This window comes from Girardinichthys multiradiatus, chromosome 7 (genome assembly GCF_021462225.1).
Source record: "Girardinichthys multiradiatus isolate DD_20200921_A chromosome 7, DD_fGirMul_XY1, whole genome shotgun sequence".
Classification (NCBI taxonomy): domain Eukaryota; kingdom Metazoa; phylum Chordata; class Actinopteri; order Cyprinodontiformes; family Goodeidae; genus Girardinichthys; species Girardinichthys multiradiatus.
This window is the reverse complement of record NC_061800.1, coordinates 45981551-46009440: the sequence shown is the minus strand read 5'-3', so window position 1 is coordinate 46009440 and position 27890 is coordinate 45981551. Positions and strand designations below refer to the sequence as shown.

General features: G+C 40.0%; 1 protein-coding gene across 1 annotated transcript in view; it reads right to left on the bottom strand.

Moving 5' to 3' along the window:
- Positions 1-17551: 17551 nt before the first annotated feature.
- The window catches only part of LOC124871665 (tomoregulin-2-like), an 89202-nt gene continuing 78863 nt past the window's right edge, over positions 17552-27890 (bottom strand). Inside the window, exon 5 of the mRNA XM_047371132.1 lies at positions 17552-17852. Coding sequence (XP_047227088.1) covers positions 17623-17852 — 230 coding nt within the window. The 3' untranslated portion in view covers positions 17552-17622. The remainder of the gene's footprint in view (positions 17853-27890) is intronic.

The window sequence follows — 27890 nt, the reverse complement described above, 5'->3', positions numbered from 1 at the left end:
GGGACTGGACTAGGATCAATCACATTGATTTTGCTGCAGATCAGATGATGTATGTGGAAATTAAAGTCAAACGTATGGCCATGGCGTGACGTCCAACTTCGCCGCGCCACCACGGCGACACCCTTTTATGAAAAGTCACTGTGCTTCAAACAAAGTTAGACCCACTAGTTATCAGTCACCTGACACAGTTTTAAGTTGATTGAGTATAGAAAGCCAGATAGCGACCTTTCCCAGTAAAAAATAGTGACTTCCTGTTCTCAGGGGGCGTGGCTTTGATGATGTCAGCATATGACCCCATAGGATCGTCGGAAAGCCGAAGGTCCTCCTTCATGCCAACTTTGGTGTGATTTGGCGTTTCTTTGGGAAAGTTATTGCAATTTTTCACTTTGGGTGCAAACAAAATTTTTGTGCCCAGGCCACGCCCCCTAAACATGGCCGAAAACTCACGATTGTGATAACTTTTAGTCCCCCATGCCTTAACTGCATATTGACCAAATATGAAGCCGATAGCTCAAAATCCCTAGGAGGAGATCGTTAAAGTGTTTAGCCACAAGTTTATGACCTTGTTTAGCTGTTCCACAGCAATTACTGTCTGTTGGAAAAATGTAATAGTGAATAGAGAAAACTGAACGGATTGAAATATACGATCCAAACACAATATAAAGATATTTATGAAGCACCTGGAGAGACTAAATTCAACTTTTCTACACTTCTACAGGCTCCAATACACAACAAAATGCATTTAAGGGCTAAGAAAAGTGGACTTTGCATGATATGTCCCTTTTAAGCCCAAATTTCTGTATTAAAATGCTTTTTATTGGTCTGAAATATTCTAATTTTTTCTTTTTTCTTTCCGCTCTCGGTGGAGGAGGATGCTTTTCTCTGTCTCCCGCACCCTCCCATATCTGCCCTGCCTCAGCTCTGTCTCTCTTTTTGGATCCTCTTTTTGCACATCTTCCAAAATTAGAGTTATGGATTTTGTCAGCTGGTCTCTCAATGCGATTGATCAAGACAGGGTGAAGGGGAACCCTCTTGTCCAGACCGGACATTTTTCTCCAGATCCATGATGGACTCCTGGCAGAAGTGGAGGATTTTCTAATAATTAATAATTTTCTAATTCATTAAATAAGACTATATATTCCTCAGGTGAATGCTAAGTTTCACTCTTTTGGATCTGCAGTCCCAGCTGCATGATGTGGCAGATTGACTTGTTTGGTGCAAAAGGACAAAGTGATCCTTAACAGAGGGTTTGTGGTCAGGTGTTGATTAAAAGTGATGTTACAGGACATGTAGAGCAGCTTTTCAGGCATTCAAAATAGAGCTTCAATTCAAAATACCCAAATCTTTTTTCACTGCTGTTATGTTCTGCATTGTTTTCAGTTTGTGATATCTAGCACATTCTAAATATAAACCAGACTATGATGGAGCTTTGTACACCTTTTCAGGTGATTGGTGAGAAGATAGATGGACATTTTTGGGTCTAAATTAGGGGGATGTATAGACTTAAGGTTGGGTTTAAATGAGGGCTGCATTAAGCCTTGACACTACAAAAGCAACACATGGACTATAGTTGCTTGATGGAAACCAGAGCAGCTTAGCCATTTTTGTAGGGTGGCTTTAATATTGTGGCTAATGTCTGAATATTCATATAATCTCTAATGAAGGGCTGCTATAAATACACCCATCAGGTATCCATTGGTTAAAGATGAAAAAAATTACAAAGATGCTAGAGATTGTCTTTAATCTACAGAACATTAAACCTTAAAGCGAATCCAAACAACAATTTTCCAGAAGAAGGTGTTCATCAGAATGTGTCAGGACAGAAGGCGAGCGAGTGAAGAGGCCGTAATGAGTTCTCCGAATGAACAACCGGGTTTCACGGCTGAGATGGGAGATGCTGCCGCCGCCGCTGCAGGGATGATTCACATGTCACTGTTTTATGGATGCTGAAAAAACTTCCATGACATCTTGGCAAGTGTTTACCTGCCGATATATAGGGGCCTATTGGGAAAAAAAGGCTGTGAAGCCTTAAAAAGCCATCACAGCAGCAGCAGAACAGATTCTGGTGGGAGCGCTGGTGTGGCTGTAATGACTTAAAAACAAGCGGTTCAGTCTAAATCCGTTCCAGATTTCACCCTCCCTAGGCAACCTGATGGGGGCTGAGTTATTCTGCAGAGGAGAATGGAGGATGGATTGCAGTGTCCAGATGTGCCAAGCTGATATAGATCCACTGAAATTGGCTCGAGGCTGTACCAGCTGCCTAAACTGCCTCCACCACCGACTGACCTGAGAGGACTGAATCTGCATGTCCTCTCAATTTTCTGTTCTTTGCTACTTTTCTCTCCTTTAACACCATTAATCTCCCAGCATCTCTGCGCCTGCTGTTTTATATCAGCACATAATATTTATTATTCCTACTATATTGTATGCAGAAAGACTTGTACCGTGCTGCACTGTGCGTCTGTGGACACATCTGTGAAATCAAAAGGAGTTTAAGACTGAGCAGAGACAAAAGATCATTCAGTGGAGTGACCATACAGAGGAAACAAGACTCCATTTCACACACACACACACACACACACACACACACACACGCTTTCACAAACAAAGACGCGCACACGGCCAAACACTGACAGGAGATTTAGAGAACGCTTGTGTGCGGCTATCGCCCAGATGATGAATGAAGCCCACACACGTCTGGAAAACAGAGCAGGACCACTTCGACCTTGGTTGCAAACATGCAGGGTAGAGACCGAGAGGTGCGGTGAGGGATGAGAAGGGAGACGCAGGCCGTTGCATCCCCTTGCATCCCCAGGCACCTCATCATAAAGCTGTGTGTGGCAGCAGGGGAAACAAGCGCTGCAGCGTAAATCCCACATGCTCAACATTTATAGGTTTCCACTTCTGATTGTGCAGATTAGCTGTTACACTCATTTATTTGAGTATTTTGTAATGTGCTGTAATAGATACATGCCATGTCTGCATGGGCTGTCAGAGTGAGAGGAGAGGTTAAGGATTTAAAACAGGATCCATTCAATGATTATTAACTCATCAAGAAGCTTCTGGTTCAAAACACAGGAACTCATAAACAGTGGCCTGTTGTGGCAGATGATGAACGAGGAGGACCGAATATCAAGAACACCTCTCCGACCTTCCTGAAGGTGCTCCGTTGTTTTAAATGCACTACTTTTGGTCATGTGTTGCTAATAAATTACTGTGTATAAATATACTGGGCTGAACTGAGAATTCTAGGACTCATGCACGCAGTGGGCCAAACAAAATTATTTCTCCTGGCAGGTGTGATAAATCTAACCAAAGCTGCTGTGTTCCAGTAAAAAGACATATGATCCATGAAAGGTGATACAGGAAGCAATGAACATGAGCCGCAGAGCTGATAATGGCCCAGCATGATGATACACAATCCATCCCGCAGCATCCAACGTCCTCATGCCTTGAACTCTTGACTCATCTAAGATGTAATCCCTCCATCGTGTGCAGAGCTCCATTAAGACTGGACAGTGCTGACAATTAAGCTATGAAGCCCATCAATCAAAATGATATTATCAAGCGGGCATGCTGCCCCCAGTGGCCGTTTCGAAATGCCGAGCCGGGCCAGGGAGGAGACGACAGCCAAATAATCCATACACATACTGGACATCAATATTGAAAATATGACAGATGAGGCTGCCAACAGAGGCTGGGATTCAATTTCTATTCTTCTTTTTACTGCAGGAGGCCGGATCGCTTTTCCCAAAGTAATTTATCAGCCAGGAGGCCAATGAAGAGAAGCCGAGCTGCAACATGTGAGCCAACAGGGGTTGTTCCACTGACGCAAATGACAAAATGAATCAGGCACGCAACAATAATGACTGTGATATAAGTAATGACACCATCCAGTGCTCTGTGGGCTCAGAAATGCACTGCGTGTGGTACTTCCACAGTGACAGAACATTAAACCCAGTGAGACACAGAAGGTTTGGATTAAACACACTGAGCACAATATTCTGATTATTTCTTTTCACGGATGTAATCTGACCCGCAGCTGACCTTTTTCCCTGCAGCCTAACTGATCAGGCTGAGTTTGGCTATTTGATGGACGATAACATTAGTGAACCAAGAGGACATACTCCAACTCCTCTAATGTTTGAGAGTTGAAGTTGTTTTGTTTCTTGTTATTGTTTAATAGTCCAATTCTGGACAGATAGACACTGGTATAATAATAATAATAACAATAATAATAATTGTTTATTTAGTTTTAATAGCAATAATAACATTTTAAAGATCATTTCATGCAATTTAATGTCCTAGACTGGCCTTTAACGTGTCATCGGGTCTGGTTCTGGGTGCAACAGAACCAGACTCATGATGCTGCTGGGCTGCACCAACAATAAATCTCTATTGGACAAGTTGGACTTGACAATGCCGTAACTCAGGTTGTGTCTTCAGCAGAGTGGATTTACAGCCGACCCCCCCCCCCCCCATGTTTTAGCACGCTCCAATCAGAAGTGACAGCTATCAACCATGCACCATCCCATCATTTTTGGAGAAAATGTATTGATCATGATTACTGTGATGAAGGCCAAAACCATGATCTTTCTTTCCCCATCACATTTTACCAGAAAAAGCTGCTCTAATTTTGATGACAGAAACTAAATTACTCCAGCTAAGATCGAAGATTCTGCTCTTCTGCTGAACTGAAGAAAGGACAAAAAGAACAATAAAACAATTTTGTGTCCTAACACAGAGGAGTGAACAGAACAAATGCATTTTTACAAAGAAATGCAGTTCATAAGGAAAAAAAAACAGAATTGTTTGTGTCTGCAATAAAAATCTAATTTTAAGGTAATGTCATAAATAAACTTTTACTTAATGGCATAACTAAAGGAAACACATCAGGCTCTTTGGTTGATCAGAGCTCTTTAAAGGGGTTCAAATCAGCAGTCATGGCTATGTACCATCATCTCCTCATGTTTTTAGAAGATAGGACCCTGAAGTTTCTTCTTTTGTTGGCGGAAACCTTAGAAGAGACCTGAAGTCCAGAGCTCAGAAAAGCTTTACTTGCTTTTGTTGTAAAATGGGAGTTTTTACTCTCTTTCCTCCCTGTGCACCACTGGTCCGTTTCCCTCCAGTTCCGAGACCCAACCAGTAAAACCAGCAAAGTATTTACCTTGTGAAATAATGAGAAATGGTTAAGTATAAAATCAAGATTTAATTCCAAAATGATCAGTGTACAGAGTATACAGTTGAACAGATACAGAGTGACATTCACCTTCGGTACCGGGCCCCCCTCAGCCCATCTTAGGGATGAACCGAGAGAAGCAAAGAATGGAGCGTGAGTCCTGCGTTTATCTATGCCTGTTCTTAACCCTCCTAAAGGTCATCCTCTTGTATCAGTTTATCTTTGACAATGTGTTGTGTCTTATGTGATATCAACAGTTATGTTGTGTAAGCTGTAGCAGTGAGCGGTGCTGCAGATAAGAAACAAGGGCAGATATGTTTAATTAGGGCAGCAAGGAGATGATTAGAAAAGGCCACAGAATCATACATCCATAACACTTTGAAACACCTGTACGTAGGACTGATCTTTTCTCAGAAATCTATTGGATTTATATTGCAAGTTATATTTTAACTCAATGAACTAGCTATCGAACAGCTGAATATGAAAAGGTTTGATATCCAATACTACATTGAGCTTCATGTCATAACTGCAGGGTGGTTCGGTTGTCCTCCAGGGCCAGTGCCCTGCATGTTGCAAAGAGCACCTGATCTGAATAACTGTTTCATTAACAGGCATCTGCACATATTGGGGTATTTGTGAAGAGACAAACACGGAAACATCTAAAACATGCAAAACTCTGCCCCCAAGGACTGCAACTGGCCAACTCTGCTTGGTAGCAGCTCTGCTTTACAGAGAAATAAAACATCCTTAACCAAGGTCAGATCACCTATCCATTACAGGGCAAAGACACTCCCCAGGCTGCAAAAAATTAAAAAAACTAGGTCTGCTGCCATTTAATAGCATCAATATAGACTACATTAGAAAACCATCCAGAACATCTAAACTCCACACGAAAGAACCCAGAACCTCTAGGTTCTGAGCCAGGTAGTGCTAAGTACAGCTGTTTTACTTCCTAACAGTGATAAATCCAAAATGTCTGACTTGGTTTTGCTGGACTTCTGTGGTGCTTTCATCAGAAATGATCATAACATCCTGATTGATGGACTGTGAGCGGTATTGTCTGCTACTGTGCTAAACTGCTTCAGAGCTTATTTGACAGACCAGACTGCTTTGCTTCATTTGGTTACCTATATGTCTGACCAAACAAAGATCAGATCAGAGGTTCCTCAACAGTCCATTCTAGGGCCCCTTTAATTCAGCATCTACATTATACCACTAGTGCAGATTATAGACATTATATTATAGACAAAAAAGTTATTATTTTCTGGTCCAACAAAATGCAGTATTAGAAATCGGCACCCAACTAGACTCAATGGGGCTAAAGACTCCAGAATTTGAAGGAAATATGGATATAGTAATGACCCCGACCTCAATGTTGGTAACTACATACATTTCATGGTTACTGTCAGTCATTAACCATAAAGACCCCTCTGTCATGATCCGGTGTTTGTGTAGGAGTTGTTGTTCTCCGCCCATTCAGCTCCATGCTTTCTCTCAGCGGTTTCACATATTTCCGGACTGCCACACACCTGCAACCTGTGTCATTCCCCATATCCCTGCAGAAGCTCTTCTACTAACCTTGTCCTTCGCTGGGTTTTCACGTTACTCTCCCCGTTATTCCTCTCTCCATGCCTGTTATTCTCTCCGTTGACCTGCCTGTCTCTGCCCGTGTTCCACGTTCGTGTTGTTTTCTAAGTTTTCTTCTTGATTAACAAATCCCTGTTGGCTCATCCCACGACCCTGTCTGCCCTTTGGTCCTTCATCCAACCCACACATCATGACACCCTCAGGCCATCAGAGACCTGTTCACTCAGTGTTCTCAGGACCACAGCTAAACAGTGGGAGGGAGCATGTAGTTTCTTAGCTCTTCAGCTATGGAACCAGGTCAACTGTTCCTTCTCCTTTTTATTCTGGACTGAAAATGTTTACTGCACTCTAACCCAAAAGCTCAAAGATGATTTCATCAGTTCATCTTTTATCATCTCTTAACTTTTTATTCTTTTAAATTAGCAATTAAACATTCCTTTCTTTTAAAGTGAATTTTAAATTAAACTTTAAATTTAGTTGTTTTTTTTTACTATTCCTGCACTGTATTATTCTTTAGCCCTCTTCCTTTATTTTCCTGTAGATCACGTTCAGTTATCTTGTATATAAATGACCTTGCCTTCCTGCCCACAAAATCAGTCTAAATGTAGCACAAATATTAATAATCTCAGCAGGCGGTTTGTGATGCCCGGTGCTGCAGCACACTTCTATCAGTGTACTGAAAAAACGTTAAGTCGAGTTCGATGTTTTTCATTTTTCCAACACAGACTCACTCAGCAGAGGGCATTTTGGGGTGAGTTTCAATAGGTCCATCATCTGCCACGTGCATCTTCGTGTTTTTTTACCATCTTGTTTTTAAATCAGGGATTATCTCTTCTTACATGGCCACGAAACACTCGATTAAAAACTTGAAACAAAACCCATGCTGATGTTCTTCTTCACTGCCTAATTTTCAGTTTAATAAATTTTATATAAATGTGACAGTCAGCTCAGCTACCAAATTATGTATCTAATATATTTCTTCCCTTTCTTCCTCTCTATCCTCCTCTATTCACTTATTTGCCCTCATCCACACAGCGGCCAAAGATTCTGAATTTCCCATCCATATCTCACATCGGCATGCTCGTTGGAAATTCAATTAATTCCCTCTCAACTGGCTGCCGCATATAGCCCTCGCTAACCTTGTCATATTTACTCTCAGAGCTCCAGCACAATGCAGAGAATGCAGGAAGGTGCTGGCAGCCAGTTACAAACACCCTCTCATTTTTCTCTCCCCATCTTTTTCTATTCACTCTTGTGGAAAATTGTGTTGCACTCTTGTTTGTTTTTGAGTGGTCCATGTGCAGAGAAACACTCTTGTCTCATGTGGCTTGTTTAGACCACTAGCAGCGAACCTGTGTGGAGCTGCAATGAACCAAAAAAAGCAGAAAATTGCCTTAAACATAAGAATAAAAAGAGACTCTCAGATAATTTAAATATTAAACCAAGTTAGACTTTGGCTCAGATTGATATAGGAAATAATGCCTTGTACTAATAATAACAATGAATATTGTTTCTGATTTTTAAACTTTACAAATTAGAGCTTCTATCACTGCATGGCCCAGGAAAAAACATGCAGGTCAAAATTTCAAAAACATGTCTGTCTTGAATATGTTGATTCACACAAACATGTGTCTTACAAAACAAACTGGTCTCAAATGCTCAAATTGAGATTGAACTTGTTTCCCACCACAGAATTTCAGTTAGGCTGAGGTCTGGACTTTGACTAGGCCATGGTAAAACCTTGATTCCCTTCTTTGTCAGTCATTCTGTAGAAGATTTGCTGCTGTGTCTGGGATAATTATCCTGTTGATTAAACAATTCGGACCAAGTTTCAGCTGGTGGACAGATGGCCTCACGTTTGATTCCAGAATATTTTGGTGTACAGCTGAGTTCAAAGACAGCTTTCTGCTAGACATTCTCAAATAATCAATCCTCCACATTTTCAGTGTTTGTGCTGGAGTGTTTGATCTTCTCCAAACATGGTATTATCCATGACGGCCAAACATTTGGTCCTTGCTGTCCAAAGCACATTGTCTCAGAAGTCTTCAGTCTATGTCTATGCTTCATTCAGATGCAACTTTCCATACCTAAGTCATGCTGCCATACTGGAGAAGAGTCTTCCTTCAAAACTTCCAAACGAGCCATTTTTGCTCATTGTCCTGTTATGAACCAGAACCTTTAACATGCTGAGGCCTGCAGAGTCTGAGATGGACCTCTTGTTGTTTTTTCATTTCTCTGTGCATTGCACGCTCTTGTCCTTAGTCTTTATCTGCTCCGAGATCAATTTCTGGCAGATTGACATTAGATAGTTTTGAAATAGTCAAAATATGTTTTCCCGAAGGCTGCAAGGTGGCACAGTGGGTAGCACTGTTGCCTTGCAGCAAGAAGGTCCCGGGGTTGCATGTTCTTCCCTTGCATGCACAGGTTCTCACCGGGTACTCCGGCTTCCTCCCACAGTCCAAAGACATGCCTGTTAGGTTAATTGTTCTCTCTAAATTGGCCTTAGGTGTGTGAATGAGTGTGTGCATGGTTGTTTGTGTGTTGCCCTGCGATGGACTGGCGACCTGTCCAGGGTGTACCCCTCCTCCTGCCCATAGACTTCTGGAGATAGGCACCAGCTTCCCCACGACCCACTATGAAAGAAGTGGTATAGAAAATGGCTGACTGACTGACGTTTCCCAGATTAATGGGAAGCAATGATTGCTTCTCTAAGGTCATTGCTGATGTCTTTCATCTTTGGCATTGTGTTAACACACACCTGTATGCCCCAGAGCAGTAAACTGGGACCTTAAACAAACTGACAAATCTACAGCAAAAAGAATCTCAGTTGCTCTCTGGAGCATCTATCTATGCTATACTACTCATTAATGTCCTTCTATTAAACTCAGAATAAATGGATAGACCAACATGGCTCAGCAATAAGACAGGAATTGTCTAGTGACTTTCTGTGATCTCATCTACGTTCCTCCAGCAGTGTAATTATACAGTGCAAACTGTTGTAGTTATTACGTGGATGAATGCTTGCTGCCGTTGAAGCAACCTTTGTTCTGTTAATGAACAGCCAATGATCACAACATTCGATAATATAAAGTAATTCATGTCCCTTTGTCCAAGATGCCTGGCCTGCTCTACAGACACACTAACCGAATGACTCTCAATTTTTATCTTTGGATTAAAGCAACTTGCAAAACAACAACTCTAATGAAATATTTTCTCTGAACTTAGTGAATTTTCTGGAACAGAGTTTTATTTCTGTTAAGAAATATTTGTCCTACAGCATTACGTTTTGTGTACTAGATAGTGCACTGTTGTAAAATCTACCCAGTTTAACTTTGCAACCACACATCTCACAGTCTTGAATCTTGTATAAGTTTATTTAACACCATCCAGAGCTGTCAGGTATGCTTCCATCACCTCTACATCTACTGTGATTCAATAATTAAAAGCAACTTTCCTCACACACAGTTATAAATTCAGCCACACACAATTCAATTCGATCCTAGCTGTAATATATTTCAGTCAAGGTCAATTTGATATGCCGGTTGATAAAAACACTTTTCATCTAAGAAGACCCAGCCAACTGCGAACCTCCTCTAAGTGAGCATGAGGTGAAAGTGGAAAGAAACGACCTCTTCCTGTTAAAAGGGACATATGATGCTTTTATTGTAGCTCCACAGGCTCCTCTTTTACCTGCCCTGAGGTGTGTCTGAGAGCAACTTGTTTTGGGGCCTTCTCTTTAAATGTTTTTGAGGCACTTCCTACCCCGCCCCCTTCCAGGTCAAAGAGCGTTCCACTGATCAGTTCGGCCATTTTTATAGTTTGAGAACAGATACAAATATTGTGTGGTGCAGAAACAACACAAAATTGTCAAAAACAATAAAATCTGTTACTGTAATAATACTATTCCAAAGCATTATTACAGTAATAATAATAACAATAATACTACAGTTATGTCCTCAAGGAGCTGAAAGCAGCACACAGCACTAACATCAGAAGAAGACACAATGCTGCTGCTATGAAAACAATGGCCAGGACCTCATATCAACACAATAAATTTATGTCTAAAATAAAATTTGTTTTCATTTCAGCGTTATCTGCAGCTTCCGCTTTGGTGTGTCCGCTGTTTCCATATACTGAAGGAACTGACCCCTTAATCAGATGAAGTCTTTCAGCAAATCCTTCTTGATACTGGAGGAGGTTGCTGAAGAACTCATCCTTGAAGTGCTTCATGTAGGTGAAGAGGAACTTCCCCACTGATATACACATGAAAAATAAAATGTAACCAGGCACTTTAAAGGGGTTCTGATGCTGGGGGATGGTGTAATGATATGTCCCCTTTAAGTGAATGAAGATGACATTTGTTGTAAATTGGTGCTATATGAATAAACTGAACTGAATAGTTGTACAGACTCTGATATACAAATTCTGGGTAATCTTCAATGCATATGGGTTCTATATAATCCAAATAAATGTCTTTTATCAAGTTGTGGTAAATTGCACAGGTCCATATCATCTGAAATCAAACCTTCTGCCTCTGGAGTTTGTCGGACCAACTATACCTACCAGTGGCTTTAAAATACATTTCAAGCTTTTGTTCTGTAACATGGTGGCCCAAACGTGGTTGACAACGCCACTGGACAGGCCGCACATGGAAGAAATTATGAATAAAATTGTGAACCTGAGGTTACCTGTATGGGAAACTTGAATATTGCTTTTCTAAGGTCTCTTAGGAAAAGGTTATGTGTACAATTAGACTGGCATTGCTCCAGACTAATATTAAATTATGAGTGTTTCTAGCAGATGGCCTAATCTATTCAATTATAACTATAAATATCACTAACTTGTTTTTCTACTGTGGAAACCTGCTATTTAGAAGTATTTTTTGCACACTTACTCCAAATATTTACCCCTCCCACCACTCCACCCAAAAACAAGTCCACTTCAATTTTGCTACTTAGTGCTCTGAGCCATTTAAAAGCACTTCAGGCCCTTTTACTGCAAAAAAAATCTGGTGGCTTATTTCATTGAGAAACCCAAATGTGCTTTCAGAGCTCACAAGAAGACATATGGAGTCCCCTCAGTAGGAGCTTATGTGCTTCGCCTTAGCATCAAGAAAGAAAAGAGACACTCTGTCAAACCAAATAAAGTTTTTCTCTTATTAAAACAGCTAAAAACATCCAAAATGATGCTTTTTTCAGCCAGTCATATGACAGTAATGTAATGGACAACAAACCTCTAAATAGGATTATTGACAAACAAATGTGCTCTTTTGCACAAAATAGAAACCAAATCATGAACATTCTTTGGAATTTATTCATTGTTTTTTACTGAGAGTGCACTGTTTGGCCCATCATGGGTGAACACAGATGTACACTGCAAAAAAGGAAAATCTTACCAAGTATATTTTTCTAACCTTTAGTCAAAACCTCTCATCACACTTAACATAAGTCAAAACCATCTACAGAGATACATTTAAGTGAGATATAACAACTTGTTTTGAGACAATGCATCTTGAAAATCTTGATAAGTGAAATAATCTTGAAAACGTGTTGTTTTGAGTAATTTCTTAAATGAAATAAGTTTTTTTTTTTTTGACATTTCAGATGAGTTTGAAGTTCCTGTGAGGTTTGTAAAACATAAAGTCTTGTTTCATTTTTAAGACATTTCTGTCAAACCAAACATTCAAGTGATTTGGAAAAAAGACAGCTAAAATAATATTTAATTCTCTGTTCTGTTGCACTCTGGACAGATTCCAACATACTATTCCAAAGGTAATTAGTACAAATACTGTTCTATACTACAGTAATTGGCAATGCTCTAAAACATTGTTTGGTCCATATACCCAGACTCACCACTGAGACAAGACTGACATTTGATGATATCTGTCAGGTCATATTCACTGCAGTGTATTTCCTATTATTAAAATTCACATGAGAGTATGGTCAATAATCAATACGCTTGTCTGCATCCATGAAAATATTGACTTGAGCAAAGGGAGGGAAAAATACAAAGATGAAAACAGGTTGGAGAAGGGTTATAATGCTGTGAATGCATTTCTTAATGCTAGTCAGGAATGCATACTTAAAGGTAATTTGTCTTAAAATGCAATGTTCAAATCTTAATTTAAGTTGGTTTTGGACCTGGATCCAGAGCATTGCCACAATTATAAAACTAAGAATGAATTAAATACATTTTAAAACAAGAGGATGACATTCAAGATGAAAAAAAAAAGATGCCACCTTTGAGAGGAAGGACACTACTTTTGGGCATCACAAGCTTATTATGAGATGCAAAAGCTCATAATTGTAGTAAAATACTGCTCAGAATGAGTTTTCGTGGCTAGTTTCAAGATTCTCTATATCTTGTGAGGCTTTAATGCAATGTCTTATTTCTAGAAATATTGTCAAGTTGATTTTCACTTGTTCCATTGGCAGATTGTTTTGCTTATTTCAAGCCATAAAATCTTATTTTAATTTCTTTTAACAGATTTTTGAAGTGGCATTTTTTCCAGTGTACCATTGGTTTAATGTTAAGAGCAATTTTGGATTGCTGCAGTGTTTGTAATGTCCGCACACACCTAGGGTCCAGCAGCAGAGAGCGGACTGATAAAACTGGCTTCAAGGTCGCGGTCAAAAGGGACTAAGAGGACACATGTTTCATTAATAAAACAAGACACAAGGAGAATCGCAACAACAATAAAATAGATAATCAACTGTCTTTTATGTCTGGAGAAAAGCCATTGTTGTACTTATAAACTCAAAACTGAACACCAGTTATTGAAAACATATTGTTTCAGAACTGATGTTTGATCCATAGTTTGATGGAATGTAATAAAAGCAGAAAAGCTATGAAATGTCGTTTCTCACATGGTCAATTATGTTTTTGGATTCATTGAAGGTATTTCAGTTTCGTTCATGTTTTCAGGGTCATTTTCCAAATTTAAGCCACGCTTAGTCTGATGAGAACATCCATTCTTTGGTTGGTACAGCAACAGCCACCAAGTAAACCCATGAGAGGCCATTAAACTGCAAAATATATTACAACAGATACAGTATTCTGACAATAACTCCCAACTTATCTTACCATGACATTTTTTCCAGGTTTGTATTGTTAGTGTCAACTAAAAATCTATTGGAAATTTTGGAAAAACTGTAGTTTTTAATGAAGTTTCGAAATACTACCAATAAGTAAAATACAATAAAATGGTTGACCTTTCAGCAGTGGGTGCTATCATGCAAAAATGGCATCATGGATTCACATGAAAGATTGCAACCTGATTATACCAGATTATGCTGGAAAATGGGAGAGAACAATTAGGAAAAGTATCAACTCGCATCCAGAGCAATAACCTGTCACCCGCACCACTGCCACCTCTTCCACCTGGCCCCCACATCGCTATCTGCACCGCAGCACCCCAAAAAAATCCCATCAAATAAAGGGAATACAACACTGATGTATATTTGTAAATTTGTCAGACTACAGGGAGCAATCAAATATCTTTGGGTTAATAAAAGGAGGAGCAGAAAACAAAACTAATCGAGGAGCAGCTGCTCCGCTTGCCTTATTGCTAAGGTGCCTATGCTTATGCACATATCATGTGCAACATGTGAAACATGTGCAACATTGTGACGAATGGCCTAAGTGGGCGTGGGTTTTGCACACAAGTCTGAAGAATTAATTGGACACACTGAGCACTTTAAGGCAACAAACAATTCACTAAGTATTTTCTTTTATTTTAAATGGTAAATGGACTGAACCTATATAACTCCTTTCCAGTCATACCAACTACTCAAAACACTTTACATTAGAGCTAAATTCACTCAATCTCACTAACAAATTCAGACACATTCACACAACGATATGCAGATCAATCAGCAACTTGAGGTCAATGCCCAGGGGAACATTCTAATTTGGCAGGAGGAAGCTGGAATTGAACCCACAGCTTTCAGGTTGCAAGATAACTACTCCTTTCACTGATCCACAGTCGGCTCACTGAGCCGCAGTCGTCTTTACCCTCGGTGACATTGAAACATTCTTACGATTCAGGATGACGATCTAAACTCTTTACAAATTATAATTCAGATTATCCTGGGTACAGGGTTTCAGCAGTGGGTGTGTTTATGTAGTAAAATCCCAGAAAGTGGGACAGAGATGGCGTGCAAATGGGTCACGGAAGGGTAAGTGCTCTGGGTGGGGCGTGGCTGAGGGCAGACTTGGGAGGACAGGCTTGGAGCCTTTTCATAACTTCTTGTAGGCCAGGATTAAAATCAGTTTTCTTTGGCTGTTTGGACCATGGAAAAACAAACTGTGGCCACCTGTTGCTGCACACTGCCACTAAGCCAGTTGAATTAAGGCTGCTGCACTTTTTCCATGCTCACATTTGATGTTTGGATATATTTTGGGCTGTGAAAAGGGTGCAATATTCATTTTCCACCAGCAACTCTAAAATGCACAGCTTAAATAGACGTTGCTCTATTAGAAGTGCAACTGGTAAGATATAAGCTGCATCTCTGCTAATTAGCTGACTGGCAGCTGCACCCGAGTAGATAGTCTGACTACTTAACCAGCTAACAGCTTGTTAGGCTCCCAGTGTTACTTTATACATGGAGAGTTGCAAAACAGAACACTATGCTGCACAATAAGCAGCTGAAGACTACTACTATATGTAGTTGGTGTTTATTGTAGATTTCTGCTTACAGTTTTTACAACAGGTTTGACATGTTGTTGACAACATTATTCTAACTGTAATAAACAATATAATACATTATTTAGCAGGACAATGCATGGTAGCAGTAAGTAGAACACCACATTAGTACAACCTCTTCTAAAGAAAATGGTCCAGATCAATGTAATTAAAATCATAGACCAATTTCTAAGATTGTATTCTGTCAACAATAGCAATATCATTACTGATATCTTCTTGGCATGGAATTCTGGCGACTTTATTGGTTCTGCTTGACCCAAAGTCTGCCTTTGACGAAGTGAACCATATACATTTTATATCCTGCTTGAATAATCTATTGGGCATTCATAACAAAGCAGCTGACTGGTTTCTAACCAGGCTTATTGGTCTTTCTGATCAACATTTTAGGCTCAGAATTAAACTGTGCTCCTCTGTCATGTGAGGTCCCATAGGGCTAAGTTCTAGGGCCACTGCTTTTCCCCTGCATTTAATGCCTCTAGGTTCCATCTTTAGAGGACATGGAATGGCCTTGTACTGGTTAACCATCGACTTTCAGGTGTAGCAGCTTTTCCTGCTGTTAGAGCAGATCATGGCTTCCTAATCAAACCACTCTTGGATTCCAGGGAGGATATTAGAGCTTGGTTGGCTCTTAACCTCTTAAATTTTAAATAAAAGAAAATGTAGCATTTCACACTATGAGAATTGTTCCACAAAACAAACCTTAATTTCAGCTCAGCAGAGATGAAAAATCATTTTCAAAAAAAATAAAAAAACTATAGGAGACTGCATAGACTTGATTAATATTTCAACAGTTTGCACTTACCTTGCTAACAGAATAAGACATTTACCTGAACAAGTCCCCACTCCCCACCCTTCCTGAAGCACAGCTCAGACTGATGCTGGGGGCTTTGGCACAGCGTTGCCCACTCTGTCCCCTTCAACTGCTGGCTCTGCTGTGCAGCAGTGACAGAACATCTCAGAAAATGTCCGCCTCCGGCCTACAGCCCCTACTGCACAGACTCCACCGGTGTCAGCTGGTTGCACAGTCAACCCCCAACATGCCACTTCTAATCTCGCCCCTAGTCTGTTGGGCCGTGCTCACATTGCTGAGCTCTGGAGTGGAGCCTTGGAGAGCCGGATGGCTGGTGAAGAGTGGCAGGATTTGGTCTCAGAGGCGGAGGAGGAAAGACTAATCTTGTGTGCACAAGACCACCAGGGAGGATTGGCTGGGGCTTAAGAGAGATATACAGGGAATAGAGAATTGGAAACCAAACCAGGTGAACAGAAAACAGCCAGAAAAAATACAGCAGGTGCTGTGTCAGGATGTGGAGGACATTAGTGGAGGAGAAAGTAGAAGCTAGTGTGCTGCAACAAATTTATAAAACTGTACAGAGCAGGCAACCTGTCGGCACAGTCCATTTTTAAAGAAATGAGCCATGAACCTGCTTAAACCTGCACTGAACTGTTAGCAAAGTGTGCTTTATGTGCACAGTTCAGAGGGGTTAAATTGGAGTGAAGTTCCAGTGCAGCTGTTTTTGAGATTAATAAATTCACATTTCATTCAGCTTTGTAGAAAAGAAAAAAGCTCCACCTGAGTTGGTTGTTTCCAGTATTTTTCCTCTGCACTGATGGTTATAACTAACCATCAACGCAGGCACGATTGTTTTGTCTAAAAAGACGTGACAGATCTGTCTAATGCAATGACCAGCTTCTTTTGGAAAGCATTTTAAACGTTTTCACAAATAAAACACAACATTTATTTATTTATTTAGTGACTATTTATTGATTTATTTACCAACTGACTGCATAAAGCACTGAATGATTATCTGCAAGTTCAAGTGGCATAAAGACAAAAAACCTCTTTTATACAGAATAGTTTGCATGATTTTCTGCAGAGACAAATGCAACAGAGAAGCAGAGGTAGACATTAGTCCACAGAGAAAAATCTGAGCGAGGGATTCAGATGCAGAAGAACATTTTGATTTATACTTAACAAAACTAACTGAAAATGCTTCTGAAGGTAGAGAACCCAAATAAATGAGTAGCTGTAATAATTTGAAGTTTTTTTCTTTCATAGTGCTAGGGTAGTTAATCCCCCTCCATAATTCACTGGAATATTTCGAGGCCTCCCTCCATCATGCAGCACTCCTGCACCCCTTCTGTAAATGTAATTTCAGGGAGTAAATAAACAAGTGAACTGCCCCTCTGCCAATCTTCCATTACAAGCCACAAAGTGATGTGCTCCTGTGATGTAAACAAACTGCCAGCCCCACCGTGCGTTGCTGGGCTCTCCCAAAGCGAAGCGTTGAAGTTTCCCTCTCAGAACACAAAGCATTCGGCACGCACAGAGTTTCCCCTCTTTAACGCCGCAAGAAGATTCACCCATTCCTCCTGAGACGAGCACTGAAACCCACAAATAAACAGCCTTCAGACGTTTACATATGGAGCACGCTGCCGCCGAAGGCCTCCAGAGAGCGAGTGCTAGGCTCATTTGCAGCACCGATGCAAAGATTCAGAACTGGCTGCTTGGGTTTATGATGACTGACTGAGAGGGGAATATTCAACATGAAGGAGAAGAAAATATTCTAGGCTGGAAATGTCAATAAATTTAATTTAGGATGTTTATATGAGAATGACAGGGTGTGCTGCAAATGGGCTAGTCTGCTTCAGGTATATTGACATGATCTACCTTTCTTTGTAAAAACAACAGTAATACTACAACCATCATTACTGCTGCTAATATGATAATATTTCTACAAAACACCAATCAAGTATAAGATTATGTTAAAACACTTAAAACATTATGCTAAAGCAGCCGTGATCTAAATTGCCCTCGACTAGCTAATTCGGTTTAATCATTTGTCATTCCAAGGTTGACAGATTTAATAATTAACACTAGTATTTACTGGGAAATTATGTGGTTTATTGCATTAAAAAAGGTTTTGGCTTTCAGGCAAATTAATCTGGGAAATATTCAATGCTTTGATCATTTATTTATTTTCCTGAAAAATTTATCTTTTTTGTCCAAAATCTGCTATTACAAGTTATAATCAGAAACAAACGTTAGTGATCCCTTCAGGTAAATGGCAGCAGATTATCTGCCTCACCATCACTGCACACTGTATAAATGACCAGTATAAATCAGCAATGACAAATCAACAAATGGCTACAAGCTGTCCAGAGGATATTAAACCTTAGCTGTGAATATTGGATCCATATGAAGCACTGTGGTTCGGTTTTACTGCCTCACTGAGCATCAGCAGAATAATAATAACTGCTGCAATTATGGTGAAGATAATGAGAAAATGTTCTTCTGCAGCTACCGAGGAGCACAACTGAAACAGGTACAGAGACCCTGCTCTCTTTCCTCTTTTATTCCCTTCTTCTCCTCTCCCTGCCTTCATTATTTCTCCTGTTTTTTAATCTTCCCTCCCTCCTTTTTTTTCCTTCCACCTGGAATCCACCGCGACATCTTTCTCTGAAGCAGAAGGTAAACTTGCTTTACCTGCTGCAGTTTTACAGTAGCAGAGTTACAGCAGTTTTTAAAAGTGAACGTAGCACTGTTAAAAGGCCAGGTTTGTCTGATGGAAACAACAAACTCCCCAGAATGTTCTGGGGATCGGGCATAAAATAAATAAAGATGCATTATAGTAGTGGTAGTTAATGTTTATAGCCATTATAACAGTGGCTATATCTATCATGTTTGGAGGTTGTTGATGAGGACCCAAATGCAAACAGGACATCAGCGGACCCATGACTGAGTGTGAAATGATGGATTTAATAATGGAGAACTGAGGACCTTACAGAGAGACACAAGGAATATCAAACCTGACACCAGAGTAAGAGAAACGTGGAATCCAGCCACAAACAATGAAAACCGAGTGAGTACGATCAACAGAATGAATGGCAGCTGAATGCTGAGAAAGGCTCAGGACCTGAGGAGACGAGACAAAGGACAGTAACAGAAATATGGAATAACTAGAAGAACAAACATAAAGTAAACAGAGCTAAACACAGAAAATACAGAAATTACTCAAAATGCAAGACCTGAAACACAGAGCTCATAAAAATGTAATCACAAGTTCATGGGATCATAACAATATCATTAAAACATTTTAAAATAAAGATTATTTAAATCGATAGATTAAAACAAATAAGCACACAAATGAATACATATATTACATAAGCAAGTAATGTAAAATACATTCCTTAAAGGAACTACAAGAGGTTATCTGAATTATTTTCAGAAGAACTTCACAATAAAACCTTTGCCTTCTGTCTGTCAGAGCAAAGCAGGAAAATACAATCTCTTCTGGTGTATTGATAGGATCTCTTCTGGAGTTAACATCTGCCCTCAGTTAGTCTAAATCTGATGAATCAAATAAAATCCAGCTGTCCCATCGATATTTTTCCTGACATTTGATAAGTTGCATCTTTCATCTAAAGCCAGAGTTAGCAGAAAGGTTAGAAAGGACTGAAATGATCTTATTTTACAAAGTTATCAGTCATTTATTACATCACGGAGTGGTTTTACTGGTTTTACAGTAACCCTGTAAGTAATCCTGTTGTTGCTGAAGGAAATGAAAGAAAGAGCCCGTACAGAAGTCTAAATCTTGATTTAAATGTGAACGCAGAACAAAGAAAGAAATTAAATTGTTTTAAAATTCTTAAAATTGGGCGACCCATGTGCGGAGGCTGCAGTCTCTGACGCAGCCGTAGCGGGTCTGAGTTCTGGGCCGCTGACCTTTGCTGCATGTCTTCCCCTCTCTCTCCGCCCCATTCACTGTCTGTCAATTGACGGGATGAAGGCCACCAGTGCCACAATATTAATGCAAAAATTCATAAACTAGAAAAGGAAAGTGTGCATTTGAAAAGTTGTTTTTTTATTTGGCTTACATAATGCAAATAGGAATGAGCTGAAATCCTGAGGGACAGGCCACTAGAGCAGATGGATCCTGCATGACAGATTAGAGCCATTATTTCTTGGGTCCATCCTTCCAGTTTCCCTGAGTTGAAGTTGCTGATGGTTAACCTGGAAGTGTATGAGCTCATACCTCTAAATTGGTACAGAAAACACAGTGTGTGAGATGTCCTATTATCTGGAGCCTGTCCTGCCAACATGAAACTCTGCTGCTGCATATTCATGTTGTATTTCTCTCTCAACCGCTGACACACACAAATCATTGACCTTTCCTTTCTAAACTTCCCACCACACTCCTCTGTTCCCTCTTTTAATCCCAGCCAAATCCTTCTTTTACACTCAAAATATAATCCCAATCCTCTCATCTCTTCCCTCAAATTATGTGCAGTGAATTGCAGTGATCTTTTTCCTGTCCCCTGACGTGCTTTCTCTGTGCCTTGTTCCATTATTTTCAGGAAAATAAAAAGAAACAAAAAAATCCCCTGAAGCCGGTAGGAGAGAGGGTTGGACCAAAAGGTGACCTGGCGGCTCTCATCAGCGTCTGTCACACTTTTCAGACACTGACACTGAAAGCTCAGACGCCCGGCGGCTGCAAGACATCCAGCCTGAACCTCACTTTAATTCATCTCATTCGGAAGCCCTGCTGCATGACACACACACACACACACACACACACACACCACACACACAGAGGAAATCTCAGTAATAATTTCAGAGTGGCATGATTGGATACGTTCCCATGGAGAGATAAAGGAAAAGCAAAGCAGCTGAGGTGAGAGATGGGAATGGAAGGAGAGAACCTGCGTGGATGAAGGGATCTAACGACTTTGCCTCCATCTCATTTGCAGATCCTCTCCCTCTCGGCCTAGATTACGTGGTTATCCCCCGTGCCAAAAGAAAGGCTTATCGGTCGAGCCGTTCCTCTCTGCTCTGCCTGAATGTATGCTCTATGTTTCAATAAAGGCCTGATGTCTAATGCTGCAATAAACTTAAAAACCCTTTCCTTTTCTGCCACTCCTTGTGTGGGGAACGCAGAGCACAAAACAATCTTTATTTCAGCATCATTAACTCAAATCTGATGGAATTAAGACACAATCTTCTAAATGGGAATGACATTCCTTTACACTGCTGGAGCACGGAGCTTTTTAAATGACATATTTAAAGAGAAACACCTCATTAAAGCAACTCCCCCAAATAATTTCCTGCTTGTTTCTGCAATGTTACCAGTTTTAGAAACTATGACAACATTAAATAACATCATTATGTTGGAGAAGGAAGCCTGTGCAGTCAGTCTTTGTCTGTTATTACATCAGGAATCATCAGTCAGTTGAACACAGGCTGAAAATAACAATTAGAAACTTTACATCATGTTTTAATTTCACTCTTATTGTGTTTGTGGTTTGATGTTTGAATATTCTTCTGGTAGAAGAGCGGTAGTCATGGAAACAGTAAGCATCATTGTGTTTTTCATCTGAGAGAGAGAAGAGGTTTGTGTTTGGTTCATTATCACAAATCAACAGTAAGTTAATGAGACTTTCAAAAATTCATATTTACAATCAAACATTTCTACATGTCGAAGGACGGCTGAGTGAAACAAATGGATGGAGAGCAGATGCACCAGGCTCACTGTGGTTGGAATCTGCTGCTCAACTCTGCTTCATCAGTGTTAACTACAATTAATGCTGCTGTGATTTACAAATATCTACATAATATTACACTAAAAGTTCATACATTATGTCAGAATCAGTAAAGAACATTGTTCTTTGGTCTCTTTCCAGCCCAGCACTATCCCAATCTTTTCCAACCTCAAATTTCTCAGCCCTTTTTTGGCTAATTTTAAAGGTATAGATACCAAAGCTCCTAATGAACTTCCCCAACCAGGGCGGACTTACAGAGGCCTTACTGAGACAGAACTCCCAGACTTCCCTTCGTTCCCAGCACCAATCAAAAGACTCCCCAACAGCCTCAACCTTCAGATCCCTTCATGCCTTCATCTGATCTATATAAACAGAAAATGGTTTCTTTGTGAGAACAGTTTAACCATAACTAAGATCTAATACAAGACGTCATCTTGAGACTTGATAATTAAGATATTTGCACTTTTTACTAACAACATAAGACCTGGATGGATGGATGGATGGATGATAGATGGATGGATGGATGGATTGATGGATGGATGATAGATGGATTGATTGATGGATGGATGGATGATAGATGGATCTTAGGTTGTCAAATTCCTTGTTTGTATGTACAAACTTGGCAATAAAGCTGATTCTGATTCTGATAATAAGATTAAAAACAAAATATGGGAGTGCATATATTTTTCTAATCTTTTGCAAAAAATTAACACAAGATGACAGAATTTATACACAATTCAAACTATCATAAAAGCTGATGACCTCACCATCACTGTTTTACCCTCTTGCCAAAGGTACATACACCATCTGGCTCCAGTAACCAGGAAGTGAGTTGGAGCTAAACAGTTCCTATTATTCTCAATTATCTGCAGACATCAGCTTTGGCATCACATTCTTTTAAAAACAAATCAAATTATATTACTGCTGAATATCAGTGCAGACATATACAATCCGTCATTTGTATGAAAATGTTAAACTTATTTTTGGCCCAGGTTGTTTACCAAAGCTCTGCTATACGCTGAGTGCTACTTTAATGTTGAAGACATCGGTGCAAAATGTCAACTCCAACTGGGTTCAGACTTTTCAACGAGAGACGCAGTCTTTCTGCCTCTCGGCTTTCACCTGCCTCCTATTAACGGGAACATATTGGCTCCATAGGTTTTCTGTGTGAGTAAGATTTGCAGCGTAGAATAACTGAATAAGACACACATAGACACACACCCACACACACAAACACACACACACACACACACACACACACACAGAGACACACACATATATGAGTGGCCTGCTGGTAGTGAGCCTTATCGCTGTGCCACAAAGTGGGAAGATTAGATTACTCACTTCCCTAAACCTCTAACGTGGTTACCATAGCGATAGCCCTGCGACTGAGGGAGCAGCTTGCCACTTTGGAGGCTGTTCGATGGAACAATCACCAGGGGAACCAAAGGTCAGGCTGCCACTTTTTTGCCTTTCTATTCTTTTCTATTCTATTCTATTCCATTTTCCTGCTAGCTTTTGAGAAAGGTTCCAATGTCTGAAAAAGGATTTTGCTTTGGGTATTTTAGACAAGCTGGAAACACTCACTAAATAACTGGGTGTGTTAGCGTTAGCATGTTAGCAGTCAAACAGGAATGCTGGCATTAACATGATGACACTGATTTTAACATGTTTAGTGTTAACACGCTAGGTTGGCTCAGGCCACAGAGAATTATGGTCAATATTAATATTATAGGACATCCTGTTTTGCACTGTGATGAATTTGCAGCTCCCTATATACATGACCCTCCACACTCATTAGCCTCCTGATACAAAAGTCTAGATTTCAACTTTTATTGCAGCAGGACAATCTTATACTGAAAAATGTCAAAATCTTAAGCCATTAAAAAAGTAGTATTTTTTTATTTTATTTTATTAAAAGCGTCACTCCTCTGCTGTTAATGCTTTTTCCAAATTTATTTCACCAACAGGACAGCATTTAAGGTGCATTTCCTGGAATGTTTTCTCCCCCAGAACCTATTTTCCAAGAGCTTGGCAAATGTTTGTGACTGTGAAGGCCTAAACAGAGCCATATGTGTAAATTACATATGCTGTTGCTGACTGGGTGCATGTTCAGCTGCTAAATGTGGGAGAGAAACACATCCTGAAAATATTAGATTTTCAGTAATGAAGCTATATGGTGATTCTGACACAGCAGCTACCCTTTATACCTTACAGAGCCATTTTAAACACCATGGAGAGGAACAGCTTGAAAGTGATCCACCCCACGACTGCAGAATCATCCGAGTATTTCTGCCGATGACAGGAGTCTGTCTTGTACTGGAAGTCTGAGGTGTACAGAGTGAAACGGAATGGTGAGAGTACAGTCCCCTGTGGTGCTCCTGTGCTGCTGACTACCTGGTTAGACTCACAACCCTTCAGTCTCACAAACTGTGGTCTGTTTGTCAGGTAGTCTTTGATCCAGGAGATTGTTGAGGCCTCCACCTGATTCTTCTGGAGTTTTTGACAAAGCAAATCAGGTTGGATTGTATTAAATGCACTGGAGAAATCAAAGAACATGATCCTCACAGTGCTGCTGGCTTTGTCCAGATGACAGTTGGTTTGTTGAAGCAGGTGTATGATGGCATCTTCAACTCCAACTCCACAGCAATAAGCAAACTGAAGGGGGTCCTGATGCTTTACTGTTTGCTTACTCAAGTGGGCCAGCAGGAGTCTCTCTAGGACCTTCATGATGTGAGATGTCAGGGCAACAGGTCTATAGTCTTTGAGGACTGATGGGTGAGATTTATTTGGTACCGGAACAAGACAGGAGGTCTTCCACAACACCAGAACCTTCTTCTGGGCCAGGCTAAGGTTGAAGAGGTGCTGCAGAATCCAACAGAGCTGCTCTACACAGGCCTTCAGGACTCTAGGGCTGACATGATCTGGACCTGCAGCCTTATTCCGATTCAGTCTCTCCAGTTGCATCTTCATTTGACTTCTTGAGACCTTGACCATGAGCGGCGCAATTCTTTGCACATGCCCTGTGGTTCCGGGTCCTGGGTCGTCTCTGACACTCTCTTCTCTTTAGCTCAGCCCACAGGGTTTAGCAGACTCCAGGTGTTTACCTGGCATCTCTCTCAAACCATATCTTGTCTCGTAGCTAGTATCTAACGGTTGCCATGGAGACTTGGTCACCTCCAATTTGCACTTTCGCCTCCTCACTGTGTATGGTGGGAAAAACTAACTTGGCTCCTCATCCAACATTGTTTGGAACATTTTCAGTTGGTTTAAACTTTGTTATTGTTGCTTGGACTGTGGATAAGGAAAACTTCTCTTGTGTTTCCTATTTTGAAGAAAGTTAAATCTATTTTCTAGGAATTGTTAAGGGACCCAAAAAGTGTGGAGGATTATTTAGCTAATAAAAAATTTGAGCTGAAATTCTGAACAACTGAACAACAAAAATGACTTACTAACTAGTACATGAGTAAACAACACCGCTAAAGTAACCTTAATGTTTATGTGCTTAAAATCCATTTAGAGTCAGAAATCAGTCCCTTTTCCTACTGTGAATGTAGGTGCCATGGGCACTTTAAGAATGATCAATCATATTTGGAAAGCCAATAAAACAATAAAGTGTTTTTTTCTACCTTATAAGGTTATTTCTGTGCACTGCTGCATTCCAACTGAGGAAGATCAATTGATATTGAATTTATAATCACACCATAGTGAAGCCTAGCTCCTTAATTCAAACTAATGAAGTGTTGGCAAATCCATAATGTTGAGGGTCTGATCAGTGCATTAATTACCCCAGTTGGGCTACTGTATTTCAATTAGGCCCAGTACAGTGCTCATCTTTTCATTAGTCAACAAGCACCAAAAATAAATGTTGCACAAACAGTGGAGACACAGCACGGCACATCAGAGGGCATATATAGAAACAGATATTCTGTTAGATTAAAAAGTGTTATTTTTCCAAAGGAAATACTATGAGACAAAAGTTTAAAACGCCAGCCTTAACAAGTGAACGAATAGTACATAGAAGGAGGTAGTGGAGAGGTCTAAAAGAGAATTCAATGTAAATACTGGTAATTAGACTGCAGGCCTCCCTGGCCATCTCCACTGAGGACTCGTAATGGAGTCATTTTCTACCATTTACTGGGAAACATGGCTGAGAGGAGTAAGGGACGCTGCTCTGACCTTGACAAAGCACTTCATTTAGATAAGTGTTGGCCTCGAACCTGAAGTCAAATTAGGTCACACTGGTGCCTGCAGCCCACGCAGCATGACAGTTTCAAATCTCCGAGTTTACAACTGCAGGCAGGAGAGTCCTGCTGACTCATAACCAGAACTGGAGCTGGTGGAGCCTAAGATCAAATTATGTTTACAGGCATTACTAAACTGAGAAAGACAGAAAAACCAGACTGGATGTACATCTGGGTCTTTTAAAGCACCAGTGAATAATTAACAGTCACTTGTTGGCAAACGAAGACCTTTTAAAGGGTGAGTTCTCCCTATAAAGATGAAAAAAGGTTGTGATCAATTTAATGTTTCTGCCAAGTGAACTGTCTGCTTAGAAGGTAATGGATGGACAGTGTGTTGTCTGTAACGACTGCAGAGTCAGTTAATAGGATCATTAGTGCATTTTACTGATTTCCTTCATGAGATCAACACGTTTGCTTTCACATCTATGTCAATAATATAATGTTTAGTAGATCAATCAATCAATGAATCAATCAATCACTAAAACGTCGATCGGCAAATAAACATTCAAATAATAATAATAATAGCTGCTTATAGATAAAATAGTTTTTTTACGTCATATTATTTAACTAACATCTGGTAGTAATACTTATTTTATAATCATTTCGACCAGAAACCAACGGTAATTTTTCTTGATGAAAAAAGTTTCATCATTGTTTTTATGAATGACATTTTTCTCCAAATGAAAACTCCCAAGATATAGAGAAAAACTCATGCATTTTGACCAGAACTTTGAAAAGATTATCTAAAGTTTGATCAACAAAAAAAAAACAAGTTAAAAATGTTGGGGGGAGATGAAATCTAATCAGTTGTGTTGTGATTATGAATCTGAGAATATTATTTAATATTTAATATTAATATTTAAATATTTTATCAAATAATATTTGGGTCTGTTAAGGGTTGTCCTGTGAATACCAGCCCAGTAAGGCGATGGTATTAGGACAGAATAGAAAGGTGTGAGACGAGCTCTTACATTATTGAACAGCATAAACTCTGCACATATATGAAATGAATTCACACAATTTCTTAAAATACAAGAATTTATTAACAAAAATACGTCAACTCAAAGTCAAACATATTTCAATCAACAAACTCTTTACTATGCTAAAACAACAGGGAATATTGATGGGCTATGTACAATATGGGCTATGTACAATATAAACAAGTTGATTAAAGATGATTGGAAATTATGTCTGGCTGCACGGTGGCGCAGTTGGTAGCAGAACCCACGCATGCATCCCCGTGCATGCGTGGGTTCTCACCGGGTACTCCGGCTTCCTCCCACAGTTCAAAGACATGCCTGTTAGGTTAATTGGTCACTCTAAATTGCCCTTAGGTGTATGAATGAGTGTGTGTGTGGTTGTTTGTGTGTTGCCCTGCGATGGACTGGCGACCTGTCCAGGGTGTACCCCGCCTCTCGCCCATAGACTGCTGGAGATAGGCACCAACTCCCCCGCGACCCACTATGGAATAAGTGGTAGAAAATGACTGACTGACTGGAAATTATGACCAAAAGAGTGATGCAACATTACCATGCAATGTTTATGTTTGAGAACCAAGGATTATCTTGAAGAATCTGGAAATGAAGTTAAGTTAGTCTTGGAACTAACTTAGGAAATAATCAGCAACATTTAGACAACC